Source organism: Rhinichthys klamathensis, unplaced genomic scaffold (genome assembly GCF_029890125.1).
Source record: "Rhinichthys klamathensis goyatoka isolate OS25496 unplaced genomic scaffold, OSU_Roscu_1.1 h1tg000137l_1, whole genome shotgun sequence".
NCBI classification, from domain to species: domain Eukaryota; kingdom Metazoa; phylum Chordata; class Actinopteri; order Cypriniformes; family Leuciscidae; genus Rhinichthys; species Rhinichthys klamathensis.
The window spans coordinates 637,803-654,380 of record NW_026606672.1 but is presented as its reverse complement, the minus strand read 5'-3'; the positions used below and the strand labels follow the sequence as shown (position 1 = coordinate 654,380).

Here is a 16,578-nt window from a genome sequence, read left to right as displayed (position 1 = left end):
TCCTCTGTCACCCCTGCGGCAGTCAGACGTTGCGGAGCGTCTCACGTCAGGCCTACACTCGTATGCATTGTGGAACCTGTGTTAGGCTGGGTGTCCATATGTAGCGGTTCCTGCGGCGACCCCATATGTGTATTCCTCCACGATAAGCTCCTCTGAGGACGAGCCCGTGGGTGTTCTTTCCCCTCTATAATTAGGCTGGAACCACCCCAGAGACTGCCATTTGTTGTCCTACCCTGCTTGGCTAGTCCATATGTGTATCCGTCACAGTACCTCCCTCCGGGTTAGGATGTGGCTTCTGCAGTGTTCCCTTCCCCAAGGGCACGCTTTCCCAGCGTTATCCAATAAGTCACACTGAGTGGGTCTTGCGGAAAAGCAGTGACTGACCTTCTCTGCTTAGAGCTCATACTTCTGCCCAACACTGCGGTCAGGCCAGGAGGCTCAAGAGGAGCGCTGGAAGGGCCAGCAGCCGCTGCGGTTTGGTAGATATCCCCATTCGTCAGAATCACTTCTGACTCACTTCATAGTGAGCTGAAAAAAGGGGAACCCTTTGAGTCCCCTCGCCACAGCTGCTGAGCTTCCGCTGTACGGCCGAGTCACAGGTCCGGCTCCTCAGCGGAAAAACAAGGATGCGAGCTGCTCATTATATGCTCAAGCCGCGATGCACAGCAGCTGGTGCAATTATCGTATGCCAATGTCCATTGGCTTGTTTAGTTTCACTTGAAGTAGATAGGCACTCGCAAGCGATCCCCATTCGTCAGAATCACTTCTAATAATAATAATAATTCGTTACATTTATATAGCGCTTTTTCTGGGACCTCAAAGCGCTTCACATATGGAAGGGGGGAATCTCCTCAACCACCACCAATGTGCAGCATCCACCTGGATGATGCGATGGCAGCCATATTGTGCCAGAACGCCCACCACACACCAGCTTATTGGTGGAGAGGAGACAGAGTGATGAAGCCAATTAGTATATATAGGGGTGATTAGGAGGCCATGATGGACAGAGGCCAAGGGGCAAATTTGGCCAGGATGCCGGGGTTACACCCCTACTCTTTCAAAAGACATCCTGGGATTTTTAATGACCACGGAGAGTCAAGACCTCGGTTTAACGTCTCATCCGAAGGACGGTGCTCTTTGACAGTATAGTGTCCCCGTCACTACACTGGGGCGTTAGGACCCACACAGACCACAGGGTGAGCACCCCCCTGTTGGCCTCTCTAATACCTCTTCCAGCAGCAACCTGGTTTTCTCAGGAGGTCTCCCATCCAGGTACTAACCAGGCTCAGCCCTGCTTAGCTTCAGTGGGCAACCAGTCTTGGGCTACAGGGTGATATGGCTGCTGGCTGTCAGAGGTGATATGATTCTGACTCGCGTCTCCATTCCCTTCTCAGGGAACGAGGGTTACCATACGTACCCGAGACGATTCCCTGATTCAGTTCGATTATGATTCATTTTGGTATATCTCCATTATAATGTCCATTTTGCTTGTGTATGAAAGACATTCTCTCACTAACTAATTATGTACATTATACAGGAAAAATTCAAACTTGATTTGTTACAAAAATATTAATCTTAAAATTTAACAGCAGGACCTAAACTGTGCAGTTAATTGTTTCTATTTATCATATAACAGATACAGTAAAATAAGCATCACAACCAAAACTGTGGATAGCAACCGAACTTTAAATTACCTCTCTTGTGAAAAAACTGTAATTATAATAATGTGTAAAATTATTGTCATGATTCCTGTCTTGTGTTCACCTGTCTTGTGTTTAAAGTCTTTTAAGATGAAAGGTGCGTTCCATTCGACAGGGTCCCTACGCAGTGTTCACTGCTCCCTACTCCCTACTCCCTGAACACGGTACATCAGTTGAAGTGGACTTCGCTGTCAATAATCACTCATTTGGAATGCCCTGAAACGTCATCAAAGAAAGGCAACAACAGGGTCGCGCAGATTATGATATAACTTAATTAAATTTAGTAATTTCCTTTCCTTTGTAATTTAAAATCATATAGGCCTATATATACATTCATCACCCCAAGTCCCAACTGTTCATAAATACTCTAGTTTGTATAATAATAACAATATTTATGAATACTCAATGCATACGTAAACTCAGAGCCGTTAGAAATTTAAATTTAAAATCTCTTCCAACGGCTCTGCTCTATGGTTAGTTCCGACTGATGATGCGGTGCACAATGACAGTTGGTTGATTTTCGCTCTCCACTTCCTGTGAAGTGATGTATCGATGTTCCCTTATTCCCTACACCGTTTGCCCTTCGAACTGAACATGTTCGTTCCCTTCGGATTTGGAATCTCACTTAAGATGGCGAAATACCCTGTGAAGTCCACTTCGCAGTCCACTTACGGTCGAATGGAACGCACCTGAAGTGTTTTCTATTCCTATTGTTTGTGTTCTCTTCCTGTGTTTAGTTCCTGTTTGCTTTGTACCTTGTTTGTTTCCATAGTTACTCTCATTTGTTTCCATGACAATTAATCACCTTCACCTGTCCCATGTTAGCCCCTTGTTATCTTGTGTATTTAATCCCTGGTGTTTTCCCATGTTATCTGTCTGGTGTTGTTACAACATGGATCTTATGTTTGGCGCACTCATTCTGTTCCTGGTTCTCTGGTCTTTGGGTTTGATTTGTTTATGTTTGTCAATAAAACTTGGGTCCAGCTCTCTTTTGCTTTTAAATAGCACAATATTACATTACAATGCATTACAATTATTATAAAATTATAACTTCAGTAAAAAAAAGTGTAGAAAGTTCATAAGAATTTATATATATATATATGTATATACGTAATTTGTTTGTGAAGCGAACTACACTGGTTACACTACATGTTTCTGATTAGGATCATTTGTTTGAGAATCAAAAACATACTACACTGGGTGTGCTGTATGTTTTTGATTCACTAAAAGATTTGTTTTAAAAGAGTCATCTGTCAAATAAAGACAGACATGCAAAAAAAAGATATATATACCAAATTGAATAAATATAACTAGGGCTAACTAAAAGGGATAGTTAGAGAAAATTCTGTCATCATTTACTCACCCTCATGTCATTCCAAACCTGTATGACTTTCTTTCTTCTGTGGAACATAAAATAAGATATTTTGTTTATTTAATGAAAGTTAACCAACACTGTTTGTTGACCAACCTTCTTTAAAATGTCTGCTTTTGTGTTCCACAGAAGAAAGTGATTACAGGTTTGAAATGTATTACATGCACAGTGTGCATGTAATACTGCACACTCATATACTCATAATGCGATTATAATGGAATTTATGTAAACACAATACTCCTATTAATAATGGCGGTAAAAAATAATCACACTTCTTAGCATAATCAGAATAATGTATGTAAATGGGAGTGAAGAGGTTTGCTCTGTCATGTAAACATCTTACTACGACTAAGTCCTTACTCTGATTACTGGAACAAATCACAGTGTTGGTGCACATGTAAACGTAGTCAGTGATGATAGAATTCAACTTTTTGGGTGAATTATTCCTTTAAGATATAACTTCAGAGTGCCTTTACCTCGTGGCTGGGGCTGGAGCCTTTCCTCTACCGTCTCCGGCTCAGGGTGTAGTGGGCTGTTCTGGGTGGCACCGCAGCTGTGAGATGGGGAGCCCTCGAGGTTCTCTGGGCTACAGGGAGGCGGTGCAGGCATTAGCAGTGAAGGCGAAAGGGATGGAGAGGAGCGGGGAGAGATTATTGGGGTGCCCTCTCGAGAACGATTTGGAGACTCCGGGTGCGGGGAAAGCACCGCCGCATGCCTGCTCATCAGAAACTGAACCAGATCTCTACACGGCGGTCCGGAGGAAGGGCTAGCATGATAGGATGATGACCGTGGAGAGCTGTGATGGTGAGAGCAGGGTGGAGGAGTGTGATGGACAGAGCAGGTGGAAGTGGTGTGGTGGATGGTACACGGGGAGTTGTGAGTAGAGCAGGGTGAGTGCGAGTGATTGTGGGTGTGGTTTTCTTGGTGCCGCCTACAGGGGGCAGTAAAGAGCAGGTTGGTCTGGGACAGCTTAGACGAAGGACGTTTGGTTTGACTTTTTGGGCTGGCATGTCGAATAGGTGGAGGGGGAGGCTTGAACGAGGGGGGTGACTCAGATGACGGCTGCACCTTATCCTGAAATAAAACATAAACGTATTGTCCATATTTATCTCCTCACCGTTTCTTGCAAATACTAAGACAGGCAATTCAATTATGCATTATCATTGAGGGAGGTTATGATAATGCTGAGAGAAAAAAAACACATTCTGACATTTTAAAGATTTTAAAGGTGACATTTCCCTCCCAAAAGTCAGCACATTATGAAATGAATATATGATAGAGTTGTCAGTGTACATCAATTTAGCACAAGCAAATGTTTATAACAAGATGGTCAATTATGGATTCATCCAAGATAAACGTTTATGATTACAAGAGTTAATGTTGAGCTACTGATGCTTAATTAAAGCTGCTGTAGGTAACTTTTGTAAAAAATATTTTTTTACATATTTGTTAAAACTGTCATTATGTCCTGACAGTAGAATATGAGACAGATAATCTGTGAAAAAAATCAAGCTCTTCTGGCTCCTCCCAGTGGTCCTATTGCCATTTGCAGAAATACACGCTCCCGGTCAGAAACAACCAATCAGAGCCAGGAGGAATGTCTTAGCAGTGTCAATCACGCTCGTGTACGCGCTGATCACACCCCTCTCTTGCACAGCGCGAGCCGTCGTTCAAACTCAAGATTGCCGGCGTGCTGCAGCTGTGCTTATGACGGAGAAACAACCTAAACTGCCAATTCTCGAGTGACACCTGCTCATAAAACAAAGAGGTAAAAGGAAAAAGGCCGATGACGATAAACAAGCGAAAAAGAAAGAATTACACAGAGCCCATTGACTCGGTGTCAAAACTCTAGCCGCATAACATGTAGATAAAATGTCACGCACTCTGCTAAGCAACAATTGAAACCTGCTAATTCACTGGCTTGTCATGTTGCTGAAATAATGTACTAGCACACCTTATCTAGCATTATATATCGCTAGAATAATTACTTACATACTGTAACGTTAGTTACCGTTATATTAACGTTATCTTACTAGCTATTTATAACTTATAGAAAGAGTGCAATGTTATAAAGTTACATGTAGGCTATTGCAAAATACATAATGATTTGAGGACCAAGTTTGTAGTTAAAGTATGGGCAGGCCATAGTCAATGTAAAGCATATTGTTGACGTTTAGTCCCTATAGTGAATGTGCCATGTAACTTTTTATCCGCTGTTATCGGTGGCCCTGTTTACTAGCCTGCGCGTTCATGACAGGCTCCGCTGTGGAGGACGAGCTGTGGAGGGAGGGCTGTAGCGCAGCAGAGAGCAAGGGGGTGGGACCTGTAAGTTGTGCTTGTTCAAATTTTCAGGCTAAGTCAACGTTTTCTCAAAACTCCCTACTGCAGCTTTAAATAAGAACAAGAAAATGTGGAATAAAAAAATCTATTGAACTTGACAAATTTAAACTTCAGCAAATTGACTGTAGATAAAAGGGAAATATATCACATGGGTGTGTTCTGATTTAAAACCTAATGGCACATTTTATGATGTCACCATGCATTTTCTGCTAAATCAAAGTAACTGGCATAAGGGGTAAAACAAGCTCTTTTGACTAGTAAATGCTACCCCATATTTTTGGGGAGTGTAAAATTACATTGAATACAATGTAAAGGTTTGCAATGTTGGGTCAAATACTGAAAGTGAAAGCATATATATATATATATAATTGTTCTTAATTGTATATTAAATTAATCACACTACCGTTCAAACGTTTGGGATCAGTCTTTTTTTTACAGAAATTAATACTTTTATTCAGAAAGGATGCATCAAATTAACCAAAAGTGGCAGTAAAGACTTTTATATTGTTACAAAAAATTATATTTAAAGGTGCAGTATGTAAGAATGACAACTATTGGTCGAAATAGGTACTGCAGTCGAATTCAAAATATCGGAGATCGTCGTTTCTCCCACCACCTGCTCCTCAGACTGGACGGCGCTCACACGGGTTGCCAGTTTAAGCACACGCAACAGGAACGAGCGCATGGACAATGAAAATTGCCAACGTGCAATATCACAGACCAAAACAATAACAAACATTCCAGCCTGGAAACGCACATTTCAAAGTAAAATAACTGGCTGTAGAAGTGTTTTTCAAAGAAACGAGTATGTGAACTTAGCATGTTTCCTCAATATATGCAAACATATTATTGTATTTTTATGCTTTAGTAGAGTGAAAAAGTTACATACAGCACCTTTAAAATAAATGCTATTCTTTTAAATTTCTATTCCTTAAAGAATCCCTAACAAATGTATCAGTTTCCACAAATATAAACAGAATAATAGTTCTAAATAGGGCTGTCAGTTAAACGCGTTATTAACGGCGTTAATGCAAACCCATTTTAATGGCGCCAAATTTTTTATCGCGCAATTAAGTCTTTTTGGCCTAGCAAACTTTGTAGTTTTTTTTTACATGCTTTTGCAACAGGACGCGGCATGCGTGGCGCTGCGCTATGAAACACATTCATTTCAATGGCTTGCGCCGCGGGAGGACGTTTTGTTGCTTCGTCGACCAAAGCGCAAGCGGATCTAGCTAGACCGGAAACAAAACAACAGGTACGCAGCACACACTTGTTTGGGCTTGCGAGCCGGCAAAATAGTAGGTTAACGTTACGTTTTGAGTGGATGACGAGCGCGAGACGCCGAAATGGATGCCAATAAGATTCTGAATGGAAAGTTTACTTTTAAAAAGTTGCCAAATGGTTCCATTGACAAGACCAAAGTGATCTGTGAGTTTTGTCGTTGTGAACTGAGCTATCATCATCGCAGCACATTCAGTCTGAAACACCACTTGATGATGGCCAAGCACACACACACAGCTGATGCGAATTCTCCGCCCCCTCGTAAATATCAGGACCTCGTCAGTATTTCTTTCACCTTTTTATTGATGGACAGTGTTACATTGTGTGAGAGATTATTTGCTCCAAGTGAGAATGTTAGTGTGAAATTGAACACAGTATATGCCAATGTTGTTTTCAATAAAAAACATCGGCACAAGGCAAGCCGATCCACGTTTCCATGTTGATAACAGCATTAAAATGAGAAAAAAATAATGGGACAAAAAGAAATCAAGAGACATTTAGAATAGATAAAAATGTGCGATTAATTGCGATTAATCGCGAGTTAACTATGACATTAATGTGATTCATCGCGATTAAATATTTTAATCGTTTGACAGCACTAGTTCTAAACATTGATACATTTTTCTTGAGCACCAAATCAGCATATTAGAATGATTTTTTGAAGGATCAAGTGATACTGAAGGCTGAAGTAATGATGCTGAAAATTCAGTTTTACATCACACAGATAATTTGCATTTTAAAATATTTTCAAATAGGAAACAGTTATTTTAATTGTATTACATTGTTTACTGTATTTTGACTACTTTCACAACCTTTCAAAATCTTACCAAACCCTAACTTTTGAATAGAAATGTATATGTATGTTTTAGTGTTATTTCTTTGAGTTTTGTGCCTTTTTCAATTTTATTTTTTGGATTAACTTTAATGGGTCGATATGTGGCACATATTCTGCATATGCTGTATATTCTTAATTTGCAAAGAGGTCAAGTAGAGGCATACTGTACAGTATATACAGTGGGGAGAACAAGTATTTGATACACTGCCGATTTTGCAGGTTTTCCCACTTACAAAGCATGTAGAAGTCTGTAATTTTTATCATAAGTACTCTTCAACTGTGAGTGACGGAATCTAAAACAAAAATCCAGAACATCGCATTGTATGATTTTTAAGTAATTCATTTGCATTTTATTGCATGACATAAGTATTTGATCACCTACCAATCAGGGAGAATTCCGGCTCTCACAGACCTGTTAGTTTCTTTTTAAGAACCCCTCCTGTTCTCCACTCATTACCTGTATTAACTGCACCTGTTTGAACCCGTTACCTGTATAAAAGACACCTGTCCACACACTCAATCAAACAGACTCCAACCTCTCCACAATGGCCAAGACCAGAGAGCTGTGTAAGGACATCAGATAAAATTGTAGACCTGCATAAGGCTGGGATGGGCTACAGGACAATAGGCAAGCAGCTTGGTGAGAAGGCAACAATAGTTGGCGCAATCATTAGAAAATGGAAGAAGTTCAAGATGACGGTCAATCTCTCTCGGTCTGGGGCTCCATGCAAGATCTCACCTCGTGGGGCATCAATGATCATGACCAGAACTACACGGCAGGACCTGGTCAATGACCTGAAGAGAGCTGGGACCACAGTCTCAAAGAAAACCATTAGTAACACACTACGCCGTCAAGGATTAAAATCCTGCAGCGCAAGCAAGGTCCCCCTGCTCAAGCCAGCGCATGTCCAGGCCCGTCTGAAGTTTGCCAATGACCATCTGGATGATCCAGAGGAGGAATGGGAGAAGGTCATGTGGTCTGATGAGACAAAAATAGAGCTTTTTGGTCTAAACTCCACTCGCCGTGTTTGGAGGAAGAAGGATGAGTGCAACCACAAGAACACCATCCCAACCGTGAAGCATGGAGGTGGAAACATCATTATTTGGGGATGCTTTTCTGCAAAGGGGACAGGACGACTGCACCGTATTGAGGGGAGGGTGGATGGGGCCATGTATCGCGAGATCTTGGCCAACAACCCCCTTCCCTCAGTAAGGGCATTGAAGATGGGTCGTGGCTGGGTCTTCCAGCATGACAACGACCCGAAACACACAGCCAGGGCAACTAAGGAGTGGCTCCGTAAGAAGCATCTCAAGGTCCTGGAGTGGCCTAGCCAGTCTCCAGATCTGAACCCAATAGAAAATCTTTCGAGGGAGCTGAAAGTCCTTATTGCCCAGCGACAGCCCCGAAACCTGAATGATCTGGAGAAGGTCTGTATGGAGGAGTGGGCCAAAATCCCTGCTGCAGTGTGTGCAAACCTGGTCAAGAACTACAGGAAACGTATGATCTCTGTAATTGCAAACAAAGGTTTCAGTCCCAAATATTAAGGTCTGCTTTTCTGATGTATCAAATACTTATGTCATGCAATAAAATGCAAATGAATTACTTAAAAATCATACAATGCGATGTTCTGGATTTTTGTTTTAGATTCCGTCACTCACAGTTGAAGAGTACCTATGATAAAAATTACAGACTTCTACATGTTTTGTAAGTGGGAAAACCTGCAAAATCGGCAGTGTATCAAATACTTGTTCTCTGTGTATATACAAAACCTCTACTGAATTACAAACTATGAGACCGATCTATTGATCTTTGAGATTACAAAATTCAGCCTTATGAGTTAGAAACATCCAAATAAATCTTTTGCAATTTTGTTAATTTTATAAAGGGGATGTGACAGTCTTTGTATTGCAGGGATAAATGTTTTGTTTTCCTATCCCTAAATCTTCCTTGTTACACACAAATATAAAATACAAAAACCATTATAATGTTGGCTGATTTTTCTCCACAAAACATTTGTTTAATCCAATCTAACAGCATGTAGACACTCAACAAAAAATATAAACAACTCACCAGAGCAACATCAGGAAGAGAATTTAGACTCTGAAGTGGCATCAAACTCCCATCCAACCTGCACTCACTCTATAAAAGCAAAGCAAAAAGCATTAACAATCACTGAAATGACTTGGTTGTACACAGCAACAATCACTCCAGAACAAAATACAATCAAAAATATGTTTGGGTTTAAGACATTCACGCTCCACTTAAGAGGCAGCTCTTCATTTCTAAGCCTTTCTCATCAATTCAGCTCAATTGCCAGCTTTTGTCGAGTGAGATTTACAATTCATAATAATGGTTGGAATCAAATCATGAAATTACAAGACACAGCAGATCACACCATTCAATGCAGGCACAGTCTGAACAAAGTTAGCTCTTCCTTCAAATAGGCATTATGAGCATGAGCATTGAACGCAAATACATAAATGTTATATTATATTATATTACTATAGTTTTTATGCATCACTACTTTTGATGTATTTTGTATTGTACTTTGGCTCTTTCAAAAACGTACTCGGTTACTAACGTAACCTTGGTTCTCTCTAGAAGAGGGAACGAGTACTGCGTAATATCTTACGCTAGGGGAAAACCTCTTTTCCACGAGATATTGAAGCCAAACATTATCCTTAATTTTGAATTAATGTAAAAGCGTTGCGGCAGCATGCAGACATAGGCAAGACGGCTCGCGTGCCTATTGGCTGTCCTGTGGCAACTGCAGCAGGCTATCGAGAGAGGCCCTTGGTGACTTTCACTTTCGGTGCCCGAATGGAAGTGAATGAGGCTTTGTGATTTTTTTTGTTTGTTTGTTTTGTTATCTAGGCCTACGTGAAATTCTGCGCGGCGCGGCTTCTTCACTCCGGATCCAGCGATGTGTGAGCTTCGCTGAAGAGATGAAAAATCAGATTATATCAGCCCATTGAGCTATATTTATAGGCCCAGGCCACGCCCACTTTGGCGGGAGGTGACGTAGTAGGCAAGAAAGCGCCCCCATTGGATCTGACATCACCAAGGGCCTCTCTCGATAGGCTGCTGCAGTTGCCGCAGGACAGCCAATAGGCACGTGAGCCATCTTGCCTATGTCTGCATGCTGCCGCAACGCGGTTTACATTCATTCAAAATTAAGGATAATTTTTGGCTTCGATATCTCGTGGAAAAGAGGTTTTCCCCTAGCGTAAGATTTTACGCAGTACGAGAGAACCTCTCGTAAGAGAACATGTAAATATCTTACTGATATCTTTAAGATGTATTCATATTCCTGAACACAATGTTCTTAAAATTCCTTGTAAATAACTTTTTAAAGTTAGGTTAAAGCTGCAGTCCGCAGTTTTTCCTCTTTGTCGCCATCTCTGTTCGAAATCTGCAATTGCAGTTATTCGCGGAATTATCAACTTTACGTGAGTTGTACCTCGACACGGCACAGCGCAGATGAATCCAATGTTTGAGGAGAGTGTGCGGCTGTCAGTCACCGTGCCGGTTTGGATACTGGCATTCAGAATCACCGATTATTCTTTTTGGAAGTATGACCAACATAAGAATTTTCACCGGAAAATGTCATCTGAACAAGTGAGTAACATCCACTTTTGTTCTGGTTCTGACATTGCAGTAAATCGCGCTGATTAAATCTAAAAATCGCTTATCATATCACGTAAAACCTTGCAAATTATACTTTCTTCTCAAATTGTTAATGTTAACAACGTCAGCATTGCGTGACTACATTTAATGTCCTTCCGATATGTATCCTTGTTTTCGCATGGGTCCGGTTGCAGTCTCTTTTTTTCTGTAGCCAGTCCGAAGTCCAAACGAAGTCTTTTGCATTTTACAACGGGTGAATCTGTTGTCACTGGTGATTGTCGTTTGAACCTTTCTGGATCCGCCATCAAATTGATAAGTTTAATTATATCAAGTGCTGTGAGAAAAGGCTATAAATCTCCACCTCCAACATCCTCACACGCAATATAGCCAACTAGCCGAGACTCCTTCTTTATGTGTACAGATGTGACGTAATGACGCAAAGACATGCTCGAATCTCCCGCGGAAATCCACCAGTACCACTGGAGTTAAAAACATTATTACAAGCTTACCGTTTTGAATCGAGCTAAGGCAAGCAGATAGTTTTGAACACTGGCTGGTTATGTATTTTCTCAAATATGTATTTTGGATAATTTTTAACCCCAAAAAATCTACGGACTGCAGCTTTAAGAAAAAAAATTAAGATGTTCTTAAAAAAAATATTTGAGAACTTCACATTCATATAAACTTCAAGATTTTCATGAATCCATCTCTTGTACTTTAATTTCATCCACCAGTGCATGCTAATATCCCCAGCACTGCAACACAACCACATCCACGTGCCTTGTTGTAGCCGGGGACTGCAGGGGTCAGCTGGCAAACAGAAGGAACGTGGCCCTCTGGATGGGTGACACAGATAGAATCAGGGTGCAGAAGGCCCGGGCCGGCATGCCGAGCTCTCCACGCCTCCATCTCACGCTGCAACACCTGCCCGTCGAATCGCTCCAGGTCCTGCGCAGCGATCAGAGTCCGCACCTCAGCCAGCAAGGACAGCTGGGAAGCAGGAACAGCCAAGAGATCATTAAATGAAAAACCTGAAATTATCCAAAATATGATACATTTTTCATTTGAATGCAGTGCTAGCTATCAAACTAAGAGTTTTTTTATGCTGGCATAGACAATGGCACTATGGTTTATTAGCAATTCTTTGCTGTCAGCCTCACCTTGGCATGTGTGTTGAACAGTTCAAACAAGGCCATGGCCAGAGGCTCTACCCCGATGTGTGCGTGCTGGTACTCTTGAATGTAGTAGCCCATGGTCTGTCTCTCTGTCTCTGTTAGAAGCATGAACGCCTGTTCCTCCAGCGAGTTCCACGCTCCTGCGCGTACCACTCCAACCGCTGGCATAACACCTTTACAACAGACTGACTGCAAAAGAGAGAAGATAAAACAGTAGAGGGTGTGTCTACATAAACTGTAATGTTGTACAGGAGTGTGAAACCTCTTATTGTCAAGTCAAATGTTTGCATCTACAAAGATGCCTTCGTTTGTTTGAATTTTTAATCATATCCTTTCAACTACATCCTTCACTGCATCTCAGAGAAACACACAGTGGTATTTCATTATTTAAGTGAATCTGTGTTTATGAAGAAATCATTTGAGCGATTGATTCAATAACTCATTTATAAAGACAGCCACTTGCTTCATTTCTAAATAAGCCATGTTATTTTAGTATTACTGATATGCTATTATAGTTTTAGTACATCAAGTTAAAGTAATTGACAATGAGAAATGTTGCTCTGTGAAATAAACTAAGATTAAAGTCACACTGTGGAACTTTTCAACCTTTATAATATATTACCAAAACCCATTGAGATGGTACATCGACTTACAATAGGTTGAATGACACGTCTGCCGTAGCCTGAAGGTGTTTGTATCGCTTTTCCTAGCACTATGTAACTTCGGGTTTCGGGTAGGAACCCGAGCACAAAAAGAACTACAAAATTCAACCGCTTTACGGCATACGTCACTTCCCCCACCACCCACAACTTCCTCAGATTCTGACGTGAGTGCTCAACTCGCGTTTGATTGCCGTCTGTATGTTTTCGTCATGGCCGAACCAACAGCCACAAGGAAGAAGGCAAAGGTTTTGTCAGAGGACACTAAAAAAAAAAAGAAAAAGCATAGTGACAAATGTAAAGCCCGGACGAGGATCACCATTGGTCCAGCGTTCGCTCGCTGGCGTGAGCTACAGGAGGAGGAGGGGTGCCCGACCGATGCTGACGCTTGCCTGCACACAAATGCTGTTTCCAAGGTGACCCAGATAAATCATATAAGTAGTGTAGTATTTTCTGGTATTCCGGCCACAGCCGATGGTGTTATGAGTGTAATAAAATGCCCACAGCCCATTGTTCATTTCTACACACAAACACAGCCCGCCACAGTGCAGGGCTCGCACAAATAGTCGACTCATGTCAAATGTACATTAAATGTAGTGAACGTGCCCACGACTCAGTGCCCACAAACACTACACACAACATGTCCCACGGTTTCTGTAAAACGAAACCAACACATAAGTTACAGTCAGCTCAGGCCGACGGTGTTTTTAGTGCAGTAGAAATGTGCCCGCCGTCCCGCGCCCACATTCACTCACAGACATGTTAGCACTAAGCCCCACGGGGCTCGCCCCGCTCGCTCTCTCTCAGCAGACTGCTATAACCCCTCATTTACACTGCACACGTCTGCGGCGCATTACGGCTGCGACACGGTTTTATTCCGTCCTTCACACAGTGCCAACTCACTTCTGGGAAGCTTCTGAAACGCGCCGCTTCGCGGCCGGTGTAAACACACGCATTGACTAGAATGGCCGCGATCAGCTCCGGTAGCCGTGTCGCAGCCGTAATGCGCCGCAGACGTGTGCAGTGTAAGGGAATCGAGCGCGGCAAGGCTGCCCGCCTCAAACACTGCACACAATCTAAAGACACGGGAGGCTGACCCACTGTCTATGGGCTGACCGGTTGATTGTTTGTTGACTTTTGCGACAGTGCTGCGGAGCTTGTGGCCTCTAGGGACGCTAGACGTGAAAGTTACAGGTCGAGCGCCACTAGTGGCCAAAAGTTCCGCGGTGTGCCTTTAAGGTCTTTATATTTTATTTTATTTCAGTTAATGTTTATTTTATTTCAATTAAGAAAAATGTGCACTGTATTTTTTTTAGTTTAAAGGTAGGGTAAGCAATTTGTTTTATAAACACTTTTTGTTATACTGGTTGAAACTCTCTTCATATCCTGATATAGCAATCAATAATAGAAGTGGTCTACATATTAAAACAAGCTGTTCACGTCCTCAGACTCGGATTTATGCGTTTCTATATCAACAACACTATAAACGGCGAAATTATTCTGCAGCAGTCAGGTGGTACAACTAGAGCTCTGTAAGTTTTTTTTTACATTCATTATTATTGTTATGTTATCTGCTTTGAGACATGAGGTAATGTAACGTTGTCTCCCGTCTCGTGACGCTTTGCAGGCGCTGTGCGTGTGTTCAATATAAAGGGAGGGTGAGATCTCATGCTTTCAAAGCTAGCTTGCTATTGCTAGCTGCTACGAAATTGCCTACTCTGTCAGTTTTAGGTAACTATAACAACCCTGTCTAATGACCCACAAATTGTTTTAATGAATGATTCAATGGCTCGTTCATTAAAACATGGACTTGCCACCACCTACTGGCAGTTTTAGTTTTATATATTTTTTCTTTTATATTTCATATTTCAATATTCAAAATAGTGTTATTTATGGCATGTCTGTCTAAGCCGATTAAACAGTCTGTGTAAATTCATCTAAATGCCACTTCCTATAGTGTCTTATTATTCTAATTGAATTTATTGATTAAATGTAAGAATTTTACATAAAAGATGATGCAGACATCTATTAAGTTTAGAAAAAAAAGTACATTTAAAAATATCAATTTTTTTCAAGTTAACCGATTTCTACTGACAAATTTGCATTGTAGTCACTAAATGTTTGCTCGTTAAGCTTACATGATTTTTTTACTATAATTTGCATGATTTTATGGTGCCTCAGAAGCCTGTCTGAAACCCTTAGGAGGTATCTTATATTAAAACACTGCCTTTAAAGTCTGGGAAGGCAGCTGGCTTCTGTTTTGAATACAGCCAAGGTTATTAATTTATTTTCATAACTGAAAATAAGCAAATAGTGGCATGCAATGCTACAGTGATATAAAATAGTTGTGCAATCATTAGTCACACCATGTAGTTGATATGAACTGATGTAATGTGCATGTTCAGGTCAGGTCAGTGTGTGGGCGGCAGGCACTCATGGGAAAGAGAAAATAGCAGCTGCAGGACTGCATCTCCGAGACCTCACCAGTCAGCCATGTCTAACATGTAATGCTACATAACCTGGGGCAACAAACTTGCTCTCTCTCGGTCTCACTCTCTCACTTATTGAGCTAGTCATGCACCTTTTCTTTGAAAACATGCCTCTCCTCTGATTTCTACTTTTAGATGTTCTCCTTAATCAGACCTACATCACAATAACTCCATATCTGTCTACAAGCTTTATCTCTCTCACTCCCCCTGCCTCTATATCTGCAGGTGTAGCTATTGCTATAAAAACAACAAACATTGAAAACCCATGCATAGTATAATATGGCCCTATATCTAGCTGGTGACTTACTGTGAGAAAAAAGAATCTTCAGAAAATAAACATTTTTAAAGACATTCGATACACGAACCTTCAAAAGGTCAGTGTGAGAGAAAATAGGGACACATCCATTCAACAACACAGCGGAGTGGCTCTCAACTGGTGGGTTGTTACATAAAAAAAGGGTCTGATATAGACTCAGACAGCAGGAAAAAACAATACTTATGTTTAAGAGAATATGCTAATATAATGAATACACACTATCGTTCAAAAGTTAGATTTTTTTTTTTAAAGAAGAAGAAATTAATACTTTTATTCAGCAATTATGTTAAACTGATCAATAGTGATATAAACACTTTTATATGTTATATAAAAAAATATTTCATATAAATGCTGTTCTCTTGAATTTTATTCATCAGAGAATCCCCTTGCCATCACAGGATTAAATTAAATTTTAAAATATTTTAAATAGAAAAGTATTTTATATTGTAATAATATCTCAAAATATGACTGTTTTTACTATATTTGTGATCAAATACATGTAGCCTTGGTGATCATAAAACACCCCAAACCTTTGGAAGTGTATGTGCTATTAAAGTGACATCAAATAAAAAGGGAAAGAAAGAGAAAGATCAGGGAAAGAGAATGAGAATGAGACAGACAGAGAAAAGACAGGGTTGCTCTGACAAGCACTGTGCTTTGTTTGCGAAATCAATACTTTTTTGTATTTAGTTGCGTCTGTCCTTGAGTCCTTTCATTTGAAGAAAAATAGGAATGTCTTTCCCTTCCTCAAGGATTTCCTATTCTCTTTCTCTACTCACACAT

At 40.9% G+C, this 16,578-nt stretch overlaps 1 protein-coding gene and 1 pseudogene across 1 annotated transcript in view; both read right to left on the bottom strand.

Moving 5' to 3' along the window:
- Positions 1-16,578, bottom strand: part of whrnb (whirlin b) — a 144,089-nt gene that overhangs the window by 59,849 nt on the left and 67,662 nt on the right. The window contains exons 6-9 of the mRNA XM_056257395.1: positions 12,317-12,520; positions 11,937-12,146; positions 9,600-9,668; positions 3,549-4,146 (exon numbers count right to left, since the gene is read on the bottom strand). Coding sequence (XP_056113370.1) covers positions 3,549-4,146; positions 9,600-9,668; positions 11,937-12,146; positions 12,317-12,520 — 1,081 coding nt within the window. The remainder of the gene's footprint in view (positions 1-3,548; positions 4,147-9,599; positions 9,669-11,936; positions 12,147-12,316; positions 12,521-16,578) is intronic.
- Positions 1,231-1,347, bottom strand: LOC130089857 (5S ribosomal RNA; annotated as a pseudogene).